The following is a 21,165-nucleotide window of genomic DNA, read 5'->3' on the forward strand; positions in this document are numbered from 1 at the left end:
GAGTTTAGTAGTGTCAAAATGTATGGAACTGTCAAGAAATCTAGATTTATTTTTTCCTGCAAGACGGCCTTAGTGGATTTGTACCCTAAAAAATCATAATTTTCATAAGTCGTGTAATATATAATTTATCTTGGGTTGCTGACAGCACAGTTACCTTGGAAGTGGTGGTCGTGACCATAACGCCGTCTATCTCGAACTTTCTCGTCCGTTTCCGCGTCTTCTTCTTCAGGTTAGCCATTTGGATATCCTCTTTTGACCTGCACATACACACAACGTAAAACTATAGCAATATAGAATACTACCTGAACTTGAAACACTTATTTTGTATCATGCTCAAAATTTGACCGTGAAGTCCCATTGATATTTTGAACGCGAGTTCGTTTGTTACTTCATCACGTCTAAACCGTTCAACCGATTTAGATGAAATTCGGTATACAGATATTTTGAGTCCCGGGGAAGGACACGGGATAGTTTTTATCCCGGAAAATTGCAGTTCCCGCGGGATAGCGATAAACGGATTCTACGTGGACAGAGTCGCGGGCGGCACCTAGTATGAAATAAAAATTACAAAAAGTCTGTCCAAGCCACCACCACGATATTAGGGGTAAACTTGTATGTATTTTAGTATTACAAAGTCGTTATTATATTTAATTAGAGCGGCGTGAGCCAGCTTTGAATGGTGGCTTGTGGCTGACTGCCGGCGACGCAGCGCGGCGCTGCTCTCGCGCTGGGTCCCCTCCCGCCCCTCTGTCATAGAGTAAATATGCAGCAGCGCGTACAAAGTCAAAGGTTTTTTTTTTTATATTGTTGTGTGTGGACTTAAGTTATTGTACATACTGATTTGTGATTTTATGCAATTTTATGTCACCGCAGGCGGCGAGTGTTTGTCATTAGTATTATGAGCACGATGAAAGATCAGAAATTACCTTTGTATCCTGTTGTTAGGTTGGTCTTGGTTCTTGCGACGCAGCACCACCTCCTGTTCTCCCGTCTCTCCATTCTCCACGACAGGACTGTCCGCAGTGACACTGTTTAAAAAAAAAATATAAAACTTTTTACACTTCACTATTATAACAGTGCAAGCACTGCTGCTACTAGGATAAGCGACTAAAATAATTGTAGAAACCCGTTTGAGTCGCCGTGCCATGAGCCACATACGGGTCATGAACAGACATTCGTCGAAATGGTCCACACCATGACCCACAAATAGGACACGATACGAGAGACGTGAACAGGATATAACCTAACGAATTCAGTTAGTTAAGGGTCTGTTTCACCACTTGTCGACTAACTTTAAATGTCAGTTAAAACTAATGCCGTCTTTGTTTATCGGCATGTCGACAAGTGGTGAAACAGGGCCTAAGGCTACCATATCGTACCAGTATTATTGAGATTAACGTTTTCTTTTTAATGTTGCAAATAAAAGGTATCAATTTATTTACTAAGTGCATGGACACTCTGCAATTAAGTGTGGCAGTTTTACTTAAATATGGTTGTAAACGATCCATTATCAATTACCACCCAGTATACGCGACATGCCTTCCTCTGAATGATCCACACGTAGGTCCCACAAGCCCATCCCACATATGGGTCCCATTTTTTTTTTCAAACCCCGCTCACCTGGCGTTGTTCCCGTTAGAGTAGCGTCGCGAGTCGTGCGAGTGGGACGTGGCGAGCGAGTCCGCGTCCGCGCCACGCCGCGACCCCTCCGACGCTACCGAGCCGCTATCGGACTGCGATCGCCTGCGATACAAGCAAACTATTTAGAACCACAAAAATAACTTGTAGCTGGAGTCAGGGGGCGTAGTTATCGGCGTGTAAATGAGGACGCTCAGCTAAGGGGTCCCCAAAATCCGACACAGATAGAAGGGGCCCACCAAACAAATTGATACAGAGTCGGTCTAACGAGACTATAGATTCTCAACCATATTCTAATCGCCGCCTTCTGTCACATTACTTTCTCTACAGTATGCTCTTTCTGAAAACGACAAAAAGGATAACAAAAAATAATAACGTAACGAAAAATTTCTCAATAAAGGAAATAGTTCCAAGCAAGCCGATGGCAGTTAAGTCGAATGACATATATGAAATGTCAATAAAACAGCTGGCGCTGCCAAGAGCGCAGTTAGCGGTATCGGCAATTTTAATCAAAAATATTAGTTTATCTTTTACAAATAATACAATTTTACTCGCATATGTGATGAAAAACATTGTATGTCGCACCGGGCGGTACTAGAATTACGAACATCGACTCATTAAAGCCCTCAGTCTTCGACTTCGGGCTTCTAATAGACTCTCGTTCGTAATTTCTTATTTACCGCCCTTAAAACACAATGTACTATTAGTATTATAATAGTAGAAGTTGGATGCGTGTAGCCGAAGAGAGCGCGCAATGGCGAATGGAGGCTGAGGACGATGATGGTGATATCATAGTAGTTACCTCTCGAAGCTGTCGGGGCTGAGCCGCGTGTGCGTGTGCGTGTGCGCGTGTGAGTGCGCGTGCGGCGTCGAGTCGCGCACGCGCACGTCCTCGCCCACCGTCACCACGGACACGTGCGAAGTGTCCTGTAAACAAAAAGCCTAAAGTCTAAACCAAACTTTATTCAATTTAGGCTAATGTAGAGCCAAAGCCCGCCGCAGGCAGACCTGAGAAGCGTGTTCAGATATATTCTCTTTGAGAGGGACGTTGTACGGTGGTTGTAGTTTTTGCAACTTGATAGTAAAATTCCAGAAACCACGCGGAGACAACTTGCGCATTAAAAAGTGCCAGACACGAGAGCAATATAGAATTTTGTGATCACTGTTCACTGTTAAGGTAAATCGCCGCATTTAACACTATCAAAATTATACTTCAACTAGCCAAAGAAACAGAAATAGCAAAATTAGATATTGTCTACATCCGCCATGTTCGAATGCTACAAATCGAATCCTCGTTATACTATAAAACTTTGTAGGGGTACAAATCTTGCCAGACAACCCTAAAATATGTTTAAATAGACGTCTGACAAAATTATCTACGTAAAGTTTTTATGGCTTTCAGTCACTACGTTTTATGGCGTTCAGGACTACGGCCCAAGCTCTCTCATTCTAGCAGTGGGACGTTTATAGGCTGGAATGATGATGATGACTATAGGTCCGCCGCACCGTCCATGACGCCGCGTCACTGACGCCGGCGCCGCGCTGCTCGCTAAAGGTAGACTTCCGAGTAGAGCGGCTCCGGCGTCACTAACGCAGCGGCGATAGAGCGATAGTATTATGCAGTACGGAAACGTATGAAGTAACGTGCGAACGCAGCGTCACTGTCGCCGCGACAGTGGCGCCGCGTCCTTATCGCCGAGCGATAGTGGCCGTGCTATGTTTGAAGCACTGCCGCGCAATCGCTGGGATCGCACGTGGTTTTGAAGTTATTTTGCATGGAATAACAACAAACTGACACCGGAGTCGCGCTGTTCGGAAGCCAATCTGCGTCAGAGCCGCTGCGACACTGACTCAGCGGCCGTTGCGATAGAGCCGCTCTAGTCGGAAGTCTACCTTAACCGTACTCACGTTCAAGTTGAGGTGGTTGACGCTGTCGTCGAAGACGCCCGAGTCGCCGGCGGCCCCCGGGCTCAGGATCAGCACCTCGCTGCTGTCCAATCGGCGGCCGCGCGTCTTCTCTGCTAATTCAAACAGGTACAGATATAGCGGACAATGTATGCATGTATGTAAACTCTTTATCATTGACATCTATGTACCATCAGCCAAATAAGTGGTCTACCAATTTTTAAACAAGTTCCTATCAAATTAATATGTCGCTAAAGTCGAACTTTAAAGTTGACGGACACGTCCTTCGGCATTATTGTTTTATGACATGCAAACGATTATCAACTCTAGGGTAGTAGACCACATATTTGGCTGATGGTACCTTACGGCACTAGACTGGCTGTTTGGAACAAAACGCGCGCATCAATCATCAATATTACTTTGACACAACCGCTGTCACGGACGTCAACAAACTATAGTGAACGGTTCACAAAACCGCGCTGTGAACTAATTTTGTGCGCCGTTTTGATGTAAGAAACATGCAGTCTATACATAGATGTCGATTCTCTTTATTTACCCACAGCTTCGCACGCGGAAACAATTCGATCTGGTACAATTGAAATCCGGGATTTTATAAATTTTCCCATGGGAATTCCCAAAATTTATATCGTGAGCTTCTCATTGAAATTGTGTTAAGAACAACTGTCTAAAATTTCAAGACTCTAAACCCAGCGGTTGAAATTTCAAGATTTTTATCCCTATCCCGTGGAAATATCGGGATAAAAAATAGCCTATGTGTTATTCCAGACGTGCAGCTACCTACATACCAAATTTCATGACTAAACCCAGCGGTTGTTATTTCGAGATTTTAACCCTATCCCGTGGGAATATCGGGCTAAATAGTAACCTATGTGTTATTCCAGATGTCCAGCTATCTAAATACCAAATTTTAGCGTGAAGGAGTAACACACACATACAGTAGGATTTCCCGAACTCCCTTCCTTATAGTTTGGCTGCTCACCGGTGTAAGAATTGGTGCAATCGAGCGAGTCGAGCGAGGAGGGCGCGAAGCAGTCGTCGTCGGACGAGGAGCCCGCGCCGACGATCACGACCTCGTCGGCGATCGGCGGCGTCGTCGATATCGTCACCGCGTTCGGTGGTAGCTGCAAGTTACACGTTCATAGTAAACGGATTGGGTTCCATGCGGCAGGCACCAGAGTAGCGGTGGACATAGGAGATGGCGGGACGATTCGGACCGTTCCCGGTCAGACTGTTTCGGCCAAAAGTTGAGGCGAGTGGGAGAAAAGAGGGGAGGCTTTTGCCCAGCGTGAGGCAAAGTGCACCAGAATAGGATCCAAAATAGTATTATTTTCTTGCTCAAATTTGTCTTTAAACATTCGTAAAAGTAGAACGCATACGAGCAAGGCGAGCTTGGGCAGATGCGTTGTGGTGGCTGTCTCGCTGGAGGTTAGTTCGATCATTTTCTTAAAATCGCCATTTTTTTAATTGCAAAATTTCCCTGCGCACTTTTTCCCGAATGCTTCCTTTGCAAATACGCTTTTATTACTGAATCTTATTTTGATAATAGCGTTTTTTTTTTTAATTTTTATCGACACAAAAAAATACGAGTAAGTAGGTTTAGGTTATGCTAAGTTAGCATCGGTCCGAAAGGCCAAAACCACATAAAAGTAGGAGCTCCGCGCAAACGGAGCTACGTCGACACTGTTTCTGTGTAGATTAAAATTGAAAAAAAAAAAAACGGGCCAAGAGCGTGTCGGACACGCCCAAAATAGGGTTCCGTAGCCATTACGAAAAAAATAAGTAATATTTTTCTAAGGATTTCGTATTTTATACGGAATCTTCCAAGTTTACGTATATTTTATACCTTAGGCTGCTATTTACTCTTAAACTACTAATAATTCTCAAACAAACTTAGCCGTTATAGTTTTTCTTGAAAGTTTAATATACTTACTACCATCCTGAATTTTTACCCTAAAATTATATTTTTTATTGTACCATTTTGTCGCCATAGTTTACATAATATATATCCGTGCAAAATTACAGTCTTCTAGCATTGATAGTCCCTGAGCAAAGCCGCGGACGGACGGACAGACAGACAGACAGACATGGCGAAACTATAAGGGTTTTGTCCATGGCTCCGGAACCCTAAAAAACGAGACTGCGAAAATAAGATTCAGTAAAATAGCACATTGGAAGAAAAAATGGAAATTTTGCAACTAGGAAAATAATGTGACAAATCTCGCTGCAAACTGCCCTGGCTGGAAGACTCGTCAATGTATAAGGCAACTCACGGGCGCATTGGCTGCGAGCACGGGCGGGTGCGTCGTGGTGACAGTGACGCGTCCCGCGGGCGTGGCTGGAAGACTCGACACTAGAAGGCAACTCACGGGCGCATTGGCTGCGAGCACGGGCGGGTGCGTCATGATGACAATCTCGCTGGACTGTTCCTTGGACTGCGCTGGCTGGAAGACTCGTCAATGTATAAGGCAACTCACGGCGCATTGGCTGCGAGCACGGGCGGTGCGTCGTGGTGACAGTGACGTGTCCGGCGGGCGTGGCTGGAAGACTCGACACTAGAAGGCAACTCACGGGCGCATAGGCTGCGAGCATGGGCGGGTGCGTCATGATGACAATCTCGCTGGACTGTTCCTTGGACTGCGCTGGCTGGAAGACTCGTCAATGTATAAGGCAACTCACGGGCGCATTGGCTGCGAGCACGGGCGGGTGCGTCGTGGTGACAGTGACGTGTCCGGCGGGCGTGGCTGGAAGACTCGACACTAGAAGGCAACTCACGGGCGCATAGGCTGCGAGCATGGCGGGTGCGTCATGATGACAATCTCGCTGGACTGTTCCTTGGACTGCGCTGGCTGGAAGACTCGTCAATGTATAAGGCAACTCACGGGCGCATTGGCTGCGAGCACGGGCGGGTGCGTCGTGGTGACAGTGACGTGTCCGGCGGGCGTGGCCGCCAGCGAGTTGGGCTCGGCCGCCGGCGGCTCCACCATCAGAGACACGCGCTCGCTCACCGCCACCAGGACTGGTGACGCTACTAGCACCACTTGTTGCGCCACGCCCGTTGTGGGCGCAGGCTTGCTGGACGCCTCCAAGGACGTCGGCTGGAACAAATAAATAAATGGGTGAACACCAAAAAGTTGCACACCTTAACACAGGTAGTTAGAACTACTTTCAATCTCCAAATGTATGAATTATGTATGATTGCATGAAAAAAATCATAGTAATTTACCTGCGTTAAGGTGTGCGACTTTTTGGTCGTCAGCCAAATAGACTCGCTTTTTAGGGTTCCAGAGCCAAAATGGCAAAAACGGGACCCTTATAGTTTCGTCAAGTCCGTCTGTCTGTCTGTCCGTCCGTCCGTATGTCACGAAATGTAATGAAATTTGGAGTGCAGATGTCCTGTAAAAGCCGCGTACGTACTCCATACACGTAACAGATTGAAAAAGAAAAAAAAACCTTTCTTTCAAAGTAGGAAAACTTACACAGCAGCACAGCTAAGGGTGCCGTAACAAAATATGAATAACTCACCGAAACAGGCCTTACTTCAACAGCATTGACCTCTTTACTCTTGCTCTCTTCCCTCTGTCGTTCTCTGCTCTTCTCTCTCCTCTCTTCTCTACTCCTATTCTCTATCGCAACAACAGCCTTCTCCACAGAATTCGTTCTAGAATACTTCTTCGTATCCTCCGTTCTCTTCTGTTCTAAGCTGGAATCGCTTATAATAGAACTAGGCCGGCTCTTAGGTTTAATAACGTCTTTTTCGATATGGTTCTCCGTTCTAGGAGAATCTTTCTCCGTTCTCGGAGGCTCCTTTTCCGTCCTGGAAAGTTCCTTTTCCGTTCTGGAAAGTTCTTTGTCCGTTCTTGGAGCGTCTTTTTCCGTCCGGGACGGTTCTTTGTCTGTTCTTGAAGGTTCTTTTTCTGTAATGGAAAGTTCTTTGTCCGTTCTTGTTGGTTCCTTTTCCGTTCTGGAAGGTTCTTTCTCCGTTCTGACAGGTTCCTTCTCCGGGCTGGGTTCCGTTCTCGGCGCGTCTTTCGTATCCTTCTTTTCTGGTGTCTTTTGTTTCTCTTCCACCGCTTTTTCCGCATCTCGACACACCTAATGAATAGAAGAATCATTAATTTGAGGATGGACATGTGGTATCGTTTCATTCCTAATTAACAGTCTCTTTGTAATGTACCTGTTCGATGAGATCTCCGGCGGTGTGGTGCGGCGGCGGAGGCGCGGGGGGCTTGCGGGGCGCGGCGGGCGCGGGCGCGGGGGCGGCGGGGGCGGCGGCGCGGGGCCCTTCTCCTTCTTCGGGGCCTGCGCGACAAATTAAATAACATAGAACAATTTACACCAATCGACCAATGGTATAACAGAGTACCGGAAATTCGCCGAAGAAGTAAGTCATCAACATAGCTCGAGTGTTATGTTAATCGAAGTCCACGAGTGACCACGACCCGGAAGACGAAGCGTTGGCAGACCTTCCACTAAATGGACTGACGATGAGTATAGGCAACCGGTGGATGCAAAAGGCAAGTTGTGATTCATTGTGGCGTTCTATGCGGGAGGTCTTTGTTCAAGCGCACCGCATGCAGTCACTCGTCGCTCGAGTGCAGCGATAAATCTGGTCACGTGACCCCATTTTGAAGGTGATTTTGAATTTCCCGCGACTCAAAAAAGCAGCGACAAGTCGCCGCGTCGAGCAGCAGCGACAAGATGGCTCCTTGCAAGATTGATCAAATAAAATAAATTGGAGTGAATGAAAAAAAAAATAACAGTGTTTTTGCCGAAATTGAAGAGGTTTTATTTTCCAGCGATAAAGCTCAACATTTTCAGCTTTATCGCTATATGTCACGTGACCATATTTGACGCTGGAAACAAGCGTCGAGCGATTTGCATGTGGCCGCGGCCTTCAGCAGTGGACGTCTTCCGGCTGATGATGATGATTATGATAGTGAACGTTTGAGTGCTCACGGGTTTCCTGTCAGCGGGTACTTGGTCGTCTGTGTGCGGGCGCTTGGCGGCAGCTGGGACGGGGGCGGGGGCGGGGGTTGCGGCGGGGGCGGCGGGCGCGGTGGGCGAGGCGCGCGGCGACGGCGGCGCGGCCGCTGAGGGCTCTTGCTCTGACACTGGAAATAATATGGCACTTGAGTACTCATACATGTAAACAATGCATTTGCCCATTATACGTTTTCTTTGTTTTTTTGCATCATTACTAGATTTAGTTTTAACCTGTTGTTAAGTACTGTTATTAGTAATACTTAGTGCGTACCTACTTATTGTTGTTAAAATTATCGGAATTAGTTTTGGTGAGATCTGGTAAGTAGGTAGTTTTTTTTTTTTTAGATTACCTGTTGCATAATATGTTTTGGTATGATTCTATCTCTGTTGGTTCTCCAATAAAGTAAAATAAAAATACAGCCGAACAATTTCATTTCTAGACCACTATGGAACCCTGTCACAATCCTACTAATATTATAAATGCGAAAGTTTGTAAATCTGTTTGTTTGTTTGTGGCTTCATCACGTCTAAACCGCTGAAACGATTTAAACGAAATTCGGTAAACAGATAGCTTGAGGCCCGGGAAAGGACATAGGATAGTTTAAATCCCGGAAAATGTTCTCGCGGGATAGCGATAAACGAATTCTACACGGACGAAGTCGCGGGCAACGGCTAGTATGACAACTAAATTGTACACACACTAAGTCCTAACACGCGCACGTCCCAAATTCACCCACCACTATAGTTCTCGTATAACGTAGCCATGACGATCGGGATAGATTTACCAATCAGAGTATTTTGTCCAAGACAATGGCAATAGTTCTAAGGCGCAAGCCACACAGACGGCAGAGAGACGGGGGACGGGGGCGCGACGCGGACGGGGCGGACACGGGGCGAGAGCGTCTCCCGCCTCGTCTCTACGCCCTACGTCTCTTCTTACGAAATAAACTATGCATACGTATCAACTAAATATATGTGTATACTAACTTTTGACGTCTGGAGTGTCGGCCGAGCGCACCGACGTAGAGTCATCTTCCATCTCCATATGCATCTGGGAGCTGCGATGTTCCTGTAACATCGACAGTAGCAGCATTACACACTACAGAACAGCGAACGCGTCAGATACCGGAACGGTGCGACGGCACATCCCTGTCTGTCGCAGAGGTCCCCATGGTCCAGGTGGAAGCCCAAGGGTCCACCAAAAAAAAATTGGGGATCTTAAGTGTCTAGAGAATCTAGTAGAAATGTAGCAGCAGGGGTCTACCGAAAACAGTGAAACTTTGAAAGTGGTCTACGAGAAAAAAGTTTGGGACTCCTTGATCTATCGCCACTAACACACTCGTGAGGCTGTTTCCACCAGAGATGTACGAGCTAGCTGAGCGATGCAAGCATGTATAGCGAGGATGTGTGTAGCGGCCTCGTTTTAAACAAGCGAGCGGGGAGCGCCACTGGCCGCTACTAGTGACTGAGTATTTGAGTACTTAGGAACACCCCCCCCCTCTCTCCCTCGCAATACAATTCTAGCACACATCCCTTTCTTGTTTTGTCAAAAACCTCCCTCCGTTGATCTGTTTCCACTAGAGGTACGCTGAGCGAGGAAAGATAAGTAAATCCGTAGGTGTGCCTCCTGAGGCTTCGAAGAGATTAAATGAAAAGGATTTTAGAGGCACACGAACATATAATCATAGTAAAAGAGAAGTACGTATATCATCATCATCATCATCATGACAGCCGAAAGACGTCCACTGCTGGACATAGGCCTCCCCCAAGGCAAGTACGTATATGTTTCCACACTATTGCCAACACGCGGAACCGACTGCGGCCAGGGCGGTAACGGTTTATCTGGCCGCTACGAAGCGTTTCTATTGGTCCATGACAAACACATTCTAGTGAAAACGCCGCCTAAACTCGTGTATCGGGGCAACGACTTATGGCACAGCGGGCAGCGAGTGTTCGACATAAGGCTGCTTTTCGACCAGAGACCAGCAGGTCAGGGCAGGGTATTTTTTGCAGGTGGTAGGACCTTGTGCAAGGTCCGCCCGGATTGCTACCACCATCTTGCTCGCTAATCCTGCCGTGAAGCAGCAGTGCTTGCACTGTTGTGTTTTGGCGTGGAGAGTAAGACAGCCGGTGAAATTACTGGCACTTGAGGTATCCCATCTTAGGCCTCTAGGTTGGCAACGCATCTGCAATACCCCTGGTGTTGCAGATGTTTATGGGCGGTGGTGATCTCTTACCATCAGGAGACCCCTTGCTCGTTTGCCATCCAGTCAAATAAAAAAAAAAAGAGATAAACGCTTCATTTACCTCGCCTCGCACGAAGCGTTTCTATTGGTTCATGAGACACGTTCCGCGCACATTTCTGGTTTAAACGCCGCTTTAGAATGGTGGTTTTATGGCACCACGGGCCACATATAATTGTTAACCTCTACTTTTAATCTTCGCACAATGCATCGATAAAATGTACATGATCGGTAGTCGATAAATGATAAGTCCCTATGACAGCTCAAAATGGCTACGAGAGTTCCGGACTCTGGTCATGTGTATGGTCGCAGCTCGTACCTTCGACGCACGCTGAGATTCTCGCGGCTGGTCCAGTTCGCATGCAACGTGGCCACACAAATATCACATTAACGTTATTATGATTAACATAAATGATCGGATAGACAATTAAAACACTAAGGGGCTGTTTTACCATCCATTGATTAGCGTTAACCGACGGTTAAATGTGCTGCCGTCTCCGTCTATTCGAACAAAACAAATAGAGACGGCATCACACCTAACCGCCAGTTAACGCTAATCAGTGGATGGTGAAACAGCCCCTAAACCTACTCCTAATAAGCAAAGCTTATAGACAGCGGATACAAATACTATATAGGTAGATAGATAAGTTAAATAAATTAAATATGCAAGACTCGAGTCCAAATACTCTTATTCCTAATGCATAATAGCAACACCGACCGAACACTGAACCCGGAACCTCAAGGTCCGTAATCAGGTTCTTTAACATGGCTGCCCCGTCGTCACTTCGTCATTGGGTCGTCGGGTAAATTAGGTAATTATATTTTGATAAAATTTCTTAATAATCTTATAATACAAAAATTAATCCCTATTTGAAAATACAAACTGAAATATAGATGCACAGAAAAAACAGAAAAATAAGACTATCACTGGGAATCGAACCCAGGTCCTCGGTAATCCGTACCATCAGTGGTGTAGCGGTATAGCACGCGGTACGGATTACCGAGGACCTGGTTTCGATTCCAAGTGATGGTCTTATTTTTCTGTTTTTTCTGTGCATCTATATTTCAGTTTGTATTTTCAATTTAGGTTTTACGGGATGACCGTAAAAGTAAACATTTGGAATTGAAATAAAAAATACAAAAAGATTCCAAAAAACCAATCTTAATCCCTATTTCCCATATTCCCATGTTTATTAACCCATTCTATCCATCTTTTCTTTTTTTTGTTTAATACTTTATAGACGGTTCTTAACTTGCGCAGAAAAATAGAAAATTTATAAAAACCAAACGATTATAAAAACTTTTCTAACGTAACCGTAGCATGTTAAATTACAACCGCAAAAATTAGAGACATGAAATTAGGCGCAGTATTTTATGTAGTTGTTATTTTAGGGTATACCCAGGGAATTCCAAATCAACTGCTATGTTTAATGGACTGGTATGTATATGTATATTCGCGAGGAGCCGCCAGTAATAGGTAGTATCTTTATATAAGTTCATAAATACAGCGTTACTTTACAATTTTCTATACTAATAAATATACATAAAATCCATATGTTTGTATAAAAATGTATCAAAATTAAATACTAACCAATTCTCTGGTACTTTTCCCCGTTCGGCTTCGGCTTGCCCTTCCTTGACTTTGACTGTTCGTTTATAAAAACACATACGTTCCGGTTCAGCCAAGAAAGGGATAGCCGATGTTAGTAAGCGTGCGATAAAAGCAAACAGTGTTAGTTAGTACAAATGTCAGTAATATGTATAAACATGAAAAAAATTATGATACAAAATATACACAGGTGTATATTTGTATTTACAAGTATTTTGCTTTGAAAAAGGGAAGAAAATGGTCATTATTCGAGCTTTAATTGGGCACGTTTTGTGTACAGCCGCTGTAATGTGAAGGGATTCGCTGTCAGCGCTTCAGTCGCGCGAAAGATACGCCTAATTAGAGCTCTCAGCCAGTTTATAAATACTGAGAAAGATTAAATGAATGATTTCAAGGTTATACAAGAATATGCTTACCTCGGACTCGTCATCCAGCAGTTCCTCCTCCACCACCTCAGCCCTGTACTCCAGAAGGAGATCCCTCAACGGTTTGGAGTCCAGGTTGCCGGAGACGAAGTCATGCTTCAGCAGGTCGGTAGCGGTCGGCCTCTTTTCAGGGTCCTGTTGGACAAATGGGGTGTTCACAATATGGGTACAGTCAAAGAAAGCGAGCGTACAGTCGAGAGCATAAATATCTATATAGCTGTAGCATCAAATACATGATCGATTAATCATGTCTTGGTTGTTTAGTATTGTGTTATGTTTGTGCGACTGATGTCATATACATTTCATACCTCTGCCAAAGAAATTATAGCGAAATCGATTGTGAAAAGCTTCCACTCTGGCACATATGCGATTCAGTTTCCGCGACTGTACTATAAAAATGGATTAAAAGCCAAAAGTGGCCGAGAAAAATAAATTTAAATTTATCTTAGTTGTGCCCATTTTATCTATTCTCTATTTTTATATGTTTTGGTCAGTTTGATTCAAATGGAGTCTTCACTCTGGTATATCTCGAGCATGACGCACATATGCGTCACCGCGCAATTACCTTGACTAGTGCGGAGGCGATGAAGTCGTTGAACGTGTGACTCCACCGAGAGGGCTGGTCGAGCGAGGGGGGCTCGCTCTTCTGTATCTTGAGGAGGACGCGCATGGGCGTCATCTCGTGATTCGGCGGCTCCATCTGCGCGAACTCTATCAGCGTTATGCCCAGCGACCAGATGTCCACCTGTGGGAGTAAAGCAAGTATAAATACAATGTGTTCTAAACTAAACCGAATTATTTCAGCAGAAGGTTAATTTTTCAACATTTTTAGCGTTCCGTACTTCAGTTGGCAAAAACTGAACTCTTCGATGGATGCAAATTACGCCAAAATAATGTCGAACGATATACGTAATATGGATATGACTACAACTGTTTTGAAAAAAGAACATAATTACATAACATATCAAAGGAAATACAATTAATAAAAAAACAGGTGAAAACGTCAATGTAATTGACAAGTCTAACACGTAATAGATATTAACACTTTAAAGTGTGTTTGTTTACAAAAGAAAATACAAAAAGGTTACATAAAAAAAGTGCCAAGTACAAAGGCGGAGTTATCTGAAGCCATTTCTGGGATAGTCTCAAGCGGTGACAATTTACAAGTGCCCAGTACTTCTTAATGTACAAAATATATACTTACTGATACACATAATATAACATGAACATTACTCAAAATTTAATGAAAGTCTTATCCATCGTATGATTTCGTCACAATATTGCATCCAACGACCGCCCATTGTTTATTTATTTGTTGGGAGCGCCAACGTTCGCATACTTTTCGCTAGTCAAACTGTAATGTTTGCCCGAATCATCGTTTGTCATAAAAAAAAATTACCACTGAAACTTTAAATTTTTCTGAAACTTTTAAATTGTTATCCTATAGAAGACTGATTAAGTAAGTTATTGATTTTAGAGCAGCTCGATATTTCGGCACAGTTGCATGCGCCATGATCACGAGACGACAAAACAAAAATTTTATAACAAAAAATTGAACCGACTACAAAAAACCATGAAAATAATTTTCTACCAGTCTGAAGTCGGTCGGTGCTTCAGCACGAGCCAGCAGGAGTCGACCTATAGTCATCTACCTCACTTACGCACTTATTGGGCTTCAATCACTGCTGCTGGCTCGTGCTGAGGCACCGACCGACTTCAGACTGGTAGAAAATTATTTTCATGGTTTTTTGTAGTTGGTTCAATTTTTTTGATATAAATTTAGTTTTTCACGCTTTTTAGTGTAAATAATCTAAGATACAATAATTTAATATCTACTGCTCGTCAACTGAAATACTTGTTATTGAGTAGTAACTCCGATAGTCAACTATGGTCTTCACCATCCGTTCCACTTCATCAAATGATGATTTTCAAGAGCAAATGCACGAGTTACTACTAATATATCTAATTTACCCTACAAAATTTGAAGAGTTCCCTCAATTTCCTTAAGATCCAATCCAATCGTCCGATCCTGATTTCGTGGTTATGGGACCTAATTGAACACATTCCCGGACGAACGCCAAAAAACTATTCAAATCAGTTCATAAATGACGGCGTTCTGAGGTAAAAAACATAAAAAACAACCGAATTGATAACCTCCTTTTTTTAAGTCGGTTAAAAACACGAACAAAACCCGAATTTAATTCATAAACTTAGTAATGACCGCGATAGTCTAAAATATTGAATCCTCAACAATTATTGGATTCAGAGATGGATGCTGAGCCGTGGTGGCCGAGTGGTTTGACCTATGGCCTCTGAGCAGAGGATCGTGGGTTCAAACCCCGGCGCTCGCACCTTCGAGTTTTTCGAAATTCAAGTGCGGAATTACATTTCAAATTTACCACGACCTTTACGGCGAAGGAAAACATCGCGAGGAAACCTGCACAACAAACCTGCGAAGCAATTCAACGGTGTGTGCGAAGTTCCCAATCCGCACTGGGCCTTGTGCGAACTATGGCCCAAGCCCTCTCATTCCGAAAGGAGGCCTGTGCCCCGCAGTGGGACGTATACAGGCTGGGATGATTGGATTCAGAGAAAAACGAGTTACGTATGACAAACGATCATTCTGACATACATTTACATTATGCCGATATGGATACCTTGAAATCGTAAGGGTTGTCCCGGAAGGTCTCGCACAGCACGACCTCCGGCGCCATCCAGTACGGCGTGCCGATGAAGGTGTCGTGCTTCTGCAGCGTCGACTTGTTCTTAGCGGACACGCCGAAGTCAGCTGTACAAGTAGGATATGTCGGTCAGTAGAGATGCAGTGAACAATGTTTTGCCATCGCATTATGTCGAAAAGTTCGTATTGCATTGTATCGTAAACTCTTTATGGTACATAAAAACACATGAAATTAACAAATAACAAGATAAATTCGTCGGTTATGTGCATTTTTTTGATATATGGATCTAGTCATTTAATTTAAAGCATATGTGCCAATATCAATATATGAAAAAATACACAACGGAATAAGGATGTTGACTCCACCAATCAATTGACGTACTTTTTATGAGCTGCCAAATCAAAATTCTCCTATAGAGTTTGAATGGCAATAGCAACTTATGACGTCACTTGTTCGCCAACTCAATCATCTTGCGGTGGTGATCTCTTACCATTAGGAGACCCACTTGCTCGTTTGCCATCCAGTCGAATAAAAAATAAAACTAACTTTTATTTGTTTTAAAAACAAAAAAAACTAATTTTGCAGTAAATCGAAAATTAATCTGGTTTTCAGGGCTAAAATAAAGCGTTTTTTTACTGGAGTCGTGCCTTCGAATTATTTTTTAATGGTGTCAACATCCCTATTGGCAATCTCACCGACGTAATAAGAGGCGAACTTACTCTTAAAGGGATCTCTTCCAGTTAACCTTTGAACGATTGACAGGATAACAGACGAAAGAGTAGACAGTACGAGTACAATGGAATGATAAAAAAAATATCGTGTTTATTTCTCTCTCTCAACTAGCTTATGGGGATATTTTGTCTTTTTTTTTCTGATAGCAATCTTTCCATTCACATTTTTTTGCTAAGCTTACTTTCATAATCCCGTCTTTTAACCAATTTTAATCGACACAAACATAGGTAGGTTTAGGCTATGTTAAGTTTGCATCGGCCCGAAGGGGCAGAACCACATAAAAATAGGAGCTCCGCGTTAGCGGGGCTCCGTGGACACTGTTTCTGTGTCGATTAAAATTGGGAAAAAACGCGATTGTGAAAATAATCTTCGGTAAAAAAGAATATTGGGAAAAAAGCATTCAGGAAAATCTGCGAATGGAAAAAATCATGTAAGAAATAAAATACGTCTAGTGTAAATTAACAATAGGCTAATATGCGAAAGGAAATTTTGCTACTAGGAAATGTCGATTTTGGGATAATGATAGATCCCTTTTTTTTGTACAGTCAAGTGCAAAGATAACGACACGGGCAAAGTTACAAAAATATGTATACACGGACTTTATGCACTTAGCATTAAGGACGTGTATGCAATATTTTGTAACTTTGGCCGTGTCGATATCTTTGCAACTTTTTTAATGAAATTTTAATCGACACAGAAATAGTGTCGATTAAACTGTACCTGCCTAATTGGCATTGGCCAACTCTTTAAAACCATGAGCTTCTATTGTTTTCAGTGCTTAAAATTCATCGAGCGTAATCGTAATCGTAGTTAATAGTATTTTATACAACTGTATCGTAATAGGGGTCCTAAAAAGACGAGTGTGGGGTTATGAAACGAGGCGTAGCCGAGTTTCATAATAGGGTCACATGAGTGTTTTTAAGGCCTAATTAACGTACAGTGCATAAAATTTTATCTATATCCATATATTAAATCTCTATCATGTGTTTTCAGAACCATTGAGAATGACTGCTGCTGCACGTGTCGCGGTGCGCCCCCCTCCCCCCCCCGGTGCTGTATACGATACAGATTTCTGTTATCGTTAGAATTACGATACAGCCGTGTTCATAATAGAATCCAATGTCGTAATGCTGGTCATTACCTATAGGTTTTTGAACGCATAATTGAGGATTTACTATATGGGTGTGATAAAAGATGTTTGTTACAATTATTTATATATTATTATTTTTTTAATTTCCTGTGTTTATTGAACTTATTTGCGTATGATTAGATTTCTAAATATAGACATTTTACGAGCGAATATTGGTATATTAATTTTATTTTATGGAATTATCTCTAAGCCGATAGTAAGTTATAAAAGTTTTTTTAAGAAACCCTGTCCGTGTTGTCTCTAGGACAACTCCAGCACCGCGGGCCGCGCGTCACTCCGCGTCACGCGACTCACCGAGCTTGACGCCGCCCTGCATGGTCGCGAGCACGTTGCCGGCCTTCAGGTCGCGGTGTATGACGCGCCGCGAGTGCAGGAACTCGAGGCCGCGCGTCATCTCGCGGCACCGTAACGCGATCTGACGCTCGCTGAGGCCCTTCTCCAGCTCGGACATGACGGAGTCCAGGGCGCCGCCGTCGCAGTACTCTAGAAGCATCTGGAACAATATTACTCGGATGTTATTACATAATCATTCACTATTATAATAGAGTTCGGAACGGAACGGGTGATGGACTAAGATCACGGCAGCCAGACCTTCGTTATAGTATAAAGGCTGAAAGCTTTTTTTATAATATAGTTCTTACGCAGGTAACTCCTAATACTTCTATAGATTATCTGTGGCTGTCGCACTGACAGCAAGTGACACTGACAATCTGACCTAAACTAAAGTGAGTTTTAAAATTGGACAAGTGAAAGTTTGCACGGAAAGCCAACTTCCCAATTTTTTAAGTGTTGTTATTCTGTCCTGTAACCCAATACACTTTGTTAGAAAAATGTTTGCAATGTATACTATTATTATGCGCGATAAAGCCATGAAAAAATGGTCTCGAAACTCGTCACAACTCCTAACTTTTAGTGATTTGTACCCATAAAATCACATTTTAATAAGTAACTCAGAAGATGTTGTCATGCAAACATACACCTAAAAAGCTGATTGACCCAATTAACGTCTGTTGCAAATACAAGTGTAAAGTCTAGTGTTAATTATCTACCGGCACTCACCCACAGCTTGTTCTCAATTAAATAAGCCACGTGCAGCTCGACGAAGAACTTAGGTGAGGATGCCAATCTCGATCGTGAAATCCACAGAATTAACGTTAAAACGCACTGACAGCGGTGGCGGAGCGGTTGTAATAATTCGAGCTAAGATAATACCCGCGCGGAAATAAGTGTGGCGCGGTATCCATGCGGACTCTATCATACTAGCTCGAATATTACAACCGGTACAAGCGTTTCAAGCTTTATTATCTACCGGCACTCACCCACAGCTTGTTCTCAATGAAATAAGCCTCGTGCAGCTCGACGACGTTCGGATGACGGACTTTCGTGAGGATGTCGATCTCAACCGTGAAGTCGGCCAGGTCGTCTTCGTTGTCGAGCACGCACACCTTCGCGCGGCGAGCTGCCCGGTGTCTTGTGCTGCGCTTTGTACACCTGGGGAGAGAAGCCTATAATTGAGAAACAATACAATACAAATATTCCTACTGAGCACCACAAATCAGTACAATAAGTTACAGACATAGTGAATGTATTTGCATCGGGAAAAGTCGTATTGTTATGGAATACCACAGCATCCAAAGTCACAATGAAATATACTGCCCTCATAAACGCTTTATTTTAGCCCTGAAAACCAGATTAATTTCGATTAACTGCAAGATTAAATTTTTGTTTCTTTAAACAAATAACACTTGATTGAGTGTGCGAACAAGTGACGTCATAAGTTGCTATTTCCATTCAAACTCTATGGGAGAATTGTGTTTTGACAGCTCATTAAAAGTACATCAATTGATTGGTGGTGTCAACATCCCTAATTGGCAGTATCTCATTTTTGGACATCCTACCCACCGTGTCTCTGTCAACCTCGACACTGGCAGAATCATCAAAAAATTGATGGAGCCACTTTTCCTAAATTTGAATTGAATGAGGGCTATCGCGAATGAATTCGCCGCTAGAGGCGCTAGTGTAGCGTGAGGTCTCCGAAATGTCAAATCTCATAGTTTTTGGGTGAGCTACGCGGGTTTATTTATAATTAGAATAATTTTGTGAATATTCTCTGCAATATCTGAAATTAATTATGGCAAATATGCGTTCCGGGGCAATGAATGTCTGTGTTTTGACACAGTTTTGTCTTTCGGAAACCTTTGTCCTCCCTTTTTTCCGAACAAAACGGGGACTATGCAACACTGTGGCATGCTCGATATTTTTATTGGTACGGTTTTAAGGTGTATAAATATGATTTTAATCTAAACTTTGTTTTCACGCCCGTAATAACAGACTTTGAAAGCCATACTTAAAAACCTCACGCAACAGTGCGCCATCTAGTGAGACAAAAAACGTTAGCCCTCATTAACAATGGTGTTGGTATTACCTTGCCGAAGGCGCCGTCGCCGAGCTCGCCGACCATGTCCCAGTACTCATTGGGGTCGCTGTTGTCGCGGATGTTGTTGAACACCTTCTTCTTCTTCGCGTCATTGCCGCCGCCCAGGTGTAGCACCTGGAATAACGACATCACAGCTCTTAAGCACAAAAGGAACTGACGCGGGGCGCGCCCCTAAATATCATGGGACACTTGACACCAATTGACCTAGTCCCAAACTAAGCAAAGCTTGTACTATGGATACTAGGCAACGGATAAACATACTTTTACTTATACTGTATGATACGAGAGCGAGAGGGACCGCACGACACGAACTTCGAGTTTCGAGTAGCCCTGCTGCTTCCACCGTCATAATTAAAAAAAAATCTAAAGATGACTATATCTGAGGCACTGGTTCCACCGCCGACGATGAGCGAATCCTACTTACATTATAAATGCGAAAGTTTGTGTGTGTGTGTGTGTGTTTGTATGTTTGTTACTCCTTCACGCTAAAACGGCTGGACGGATTTAGATGGAATTTGGTATGTAGATAGCTGGACATCTGGAAAAATGACTTTCTGCCAAGTATCTTGCGGCGCATTCTTCTTGGCAATGATGGTCTTTCCGAAAGCGCTGGTAGTTTAAAAAATGACGTGTAAAAGTGCCCATTGCGGCCTATTTACTGGATAAATGATTGAATTTGAATTTAACTTTACAACCGGCACTTACCTTCTTCAGATTGTTAAAGAACGACATGTTTGCTGTGGCGCGCGTAGCGAGCGCCTCAACCGTCTTTACTCATCCTTTCTGCAATCGGGGCGTGCCTCTGTAACAACATAAAACACGAAATTAAAGTCTATTCCACTATTTTTGTATTTGTTTTTTTGTGTGACTTTCCGTCATTTCACTCTCCTGTGGCCCGCGGAAGACCAGTGCTGGTTTTCAACCAGCGATATGCTGAGCCGGGACCTTTTTATAGCGGCAACACTTCTTTGTTATATTTACTAATTATGTGTCATTGCTGTTATAAATAAATTATTTTCTTTCTTTCTTTCTTTCTTATATATACGAGTAGATTAAAGACCACCGGATGGCAAGTGTTAGAAAACCTGACTACGAAGCTTGAGGTCTAGGGTTCGATCCCGGCGGGGCAGATATTTGTATGAATAATACAAATGTTTGTTCTCGGGTCTTGGATGTTAATATGTATTTAAGTATGTGTTTATCTATATAATTATATGTATCGTTGATTAGTACCCATAACACAAGCTTTGCTAAGCTTACTTTGGACTAGGTCAAATGGTGTGAATGTCCCGGGATATTATATTTATTTATTTATATGATTGTGAACGATCAACTATCAAT

At 43.3% G+C, this 21,165-nt stretch overlaps 1 protein-coding gene across 1 annotated transcript in view; it reads right to left on the minus strand.

Moving 5' to 3' along the window:
* LOC141442885 (uncharacterized) overlaps nt 1-21,165 on the minus strand; it is a 66,579-nt gene that overhangs the window by 16,562 nt on the left and 28,852 nt on the right. Inside the window, 20 exon segments of the mRNA XM_074108039.1 lie at nt 155-257; nt 927-1,028; nt 1,621-1,743; nt 2,441-2,565; nt 3,547-3,659; nt 4,544-4,685; nt 6,444-6,659; nt 7,087-7,656; nt 7,739-7,821; nt 7,824-7,863; nt 8,521-8,675; nt 9,535-9,616; nt 12,816-12,959; nt 13,390-13,569; nt 15,482-15,612; nt 17,682-17,880; nt 18,707-18,845; nt 18,847-18,878; nt 19,813-19,938; nt 20,530-20,626. Of these exon segments, the coding sequence (XP_073964140.1) occupies nt 155-257; nt 927-1,028; nt 1,621-1,743; nt 2,441-2,565; nt 3,547-3,659; nt 4,544-4,685; nt 6,444-6,659; nt 7,087-7,656; nt 7,739-7,821; nt 7,824-7,863; nt 8,521-8,675; nt 9,535-9,616; nt 12,816-12,959; nt 13,390-13,569; nt 15,482-15,612; nt 17,682-17,880; nt 18,707-18,845; nt 18,847-18,878; nt 19,813-19,938; nt 20,530-20,556 (2,832 nt within the window). The 5' untranslated portion in view covers nt 20,557-20,626.

The sequence above is a fragment of the Choristoneura fumiferana genome, chromosome 26 (assembly GCF_025370935.1).
Source record: "Choristoneura fumiferana chromosome 26, NRCan_CFum_1, whole genome shotgun sequence".
Taxonomy (NCBI): Eukaryota; Metazoa; Arthropoda; class Insecta; order Lepidoptera; family Tortricidae; genus Choristoneura; species Choristoneura fumiferana.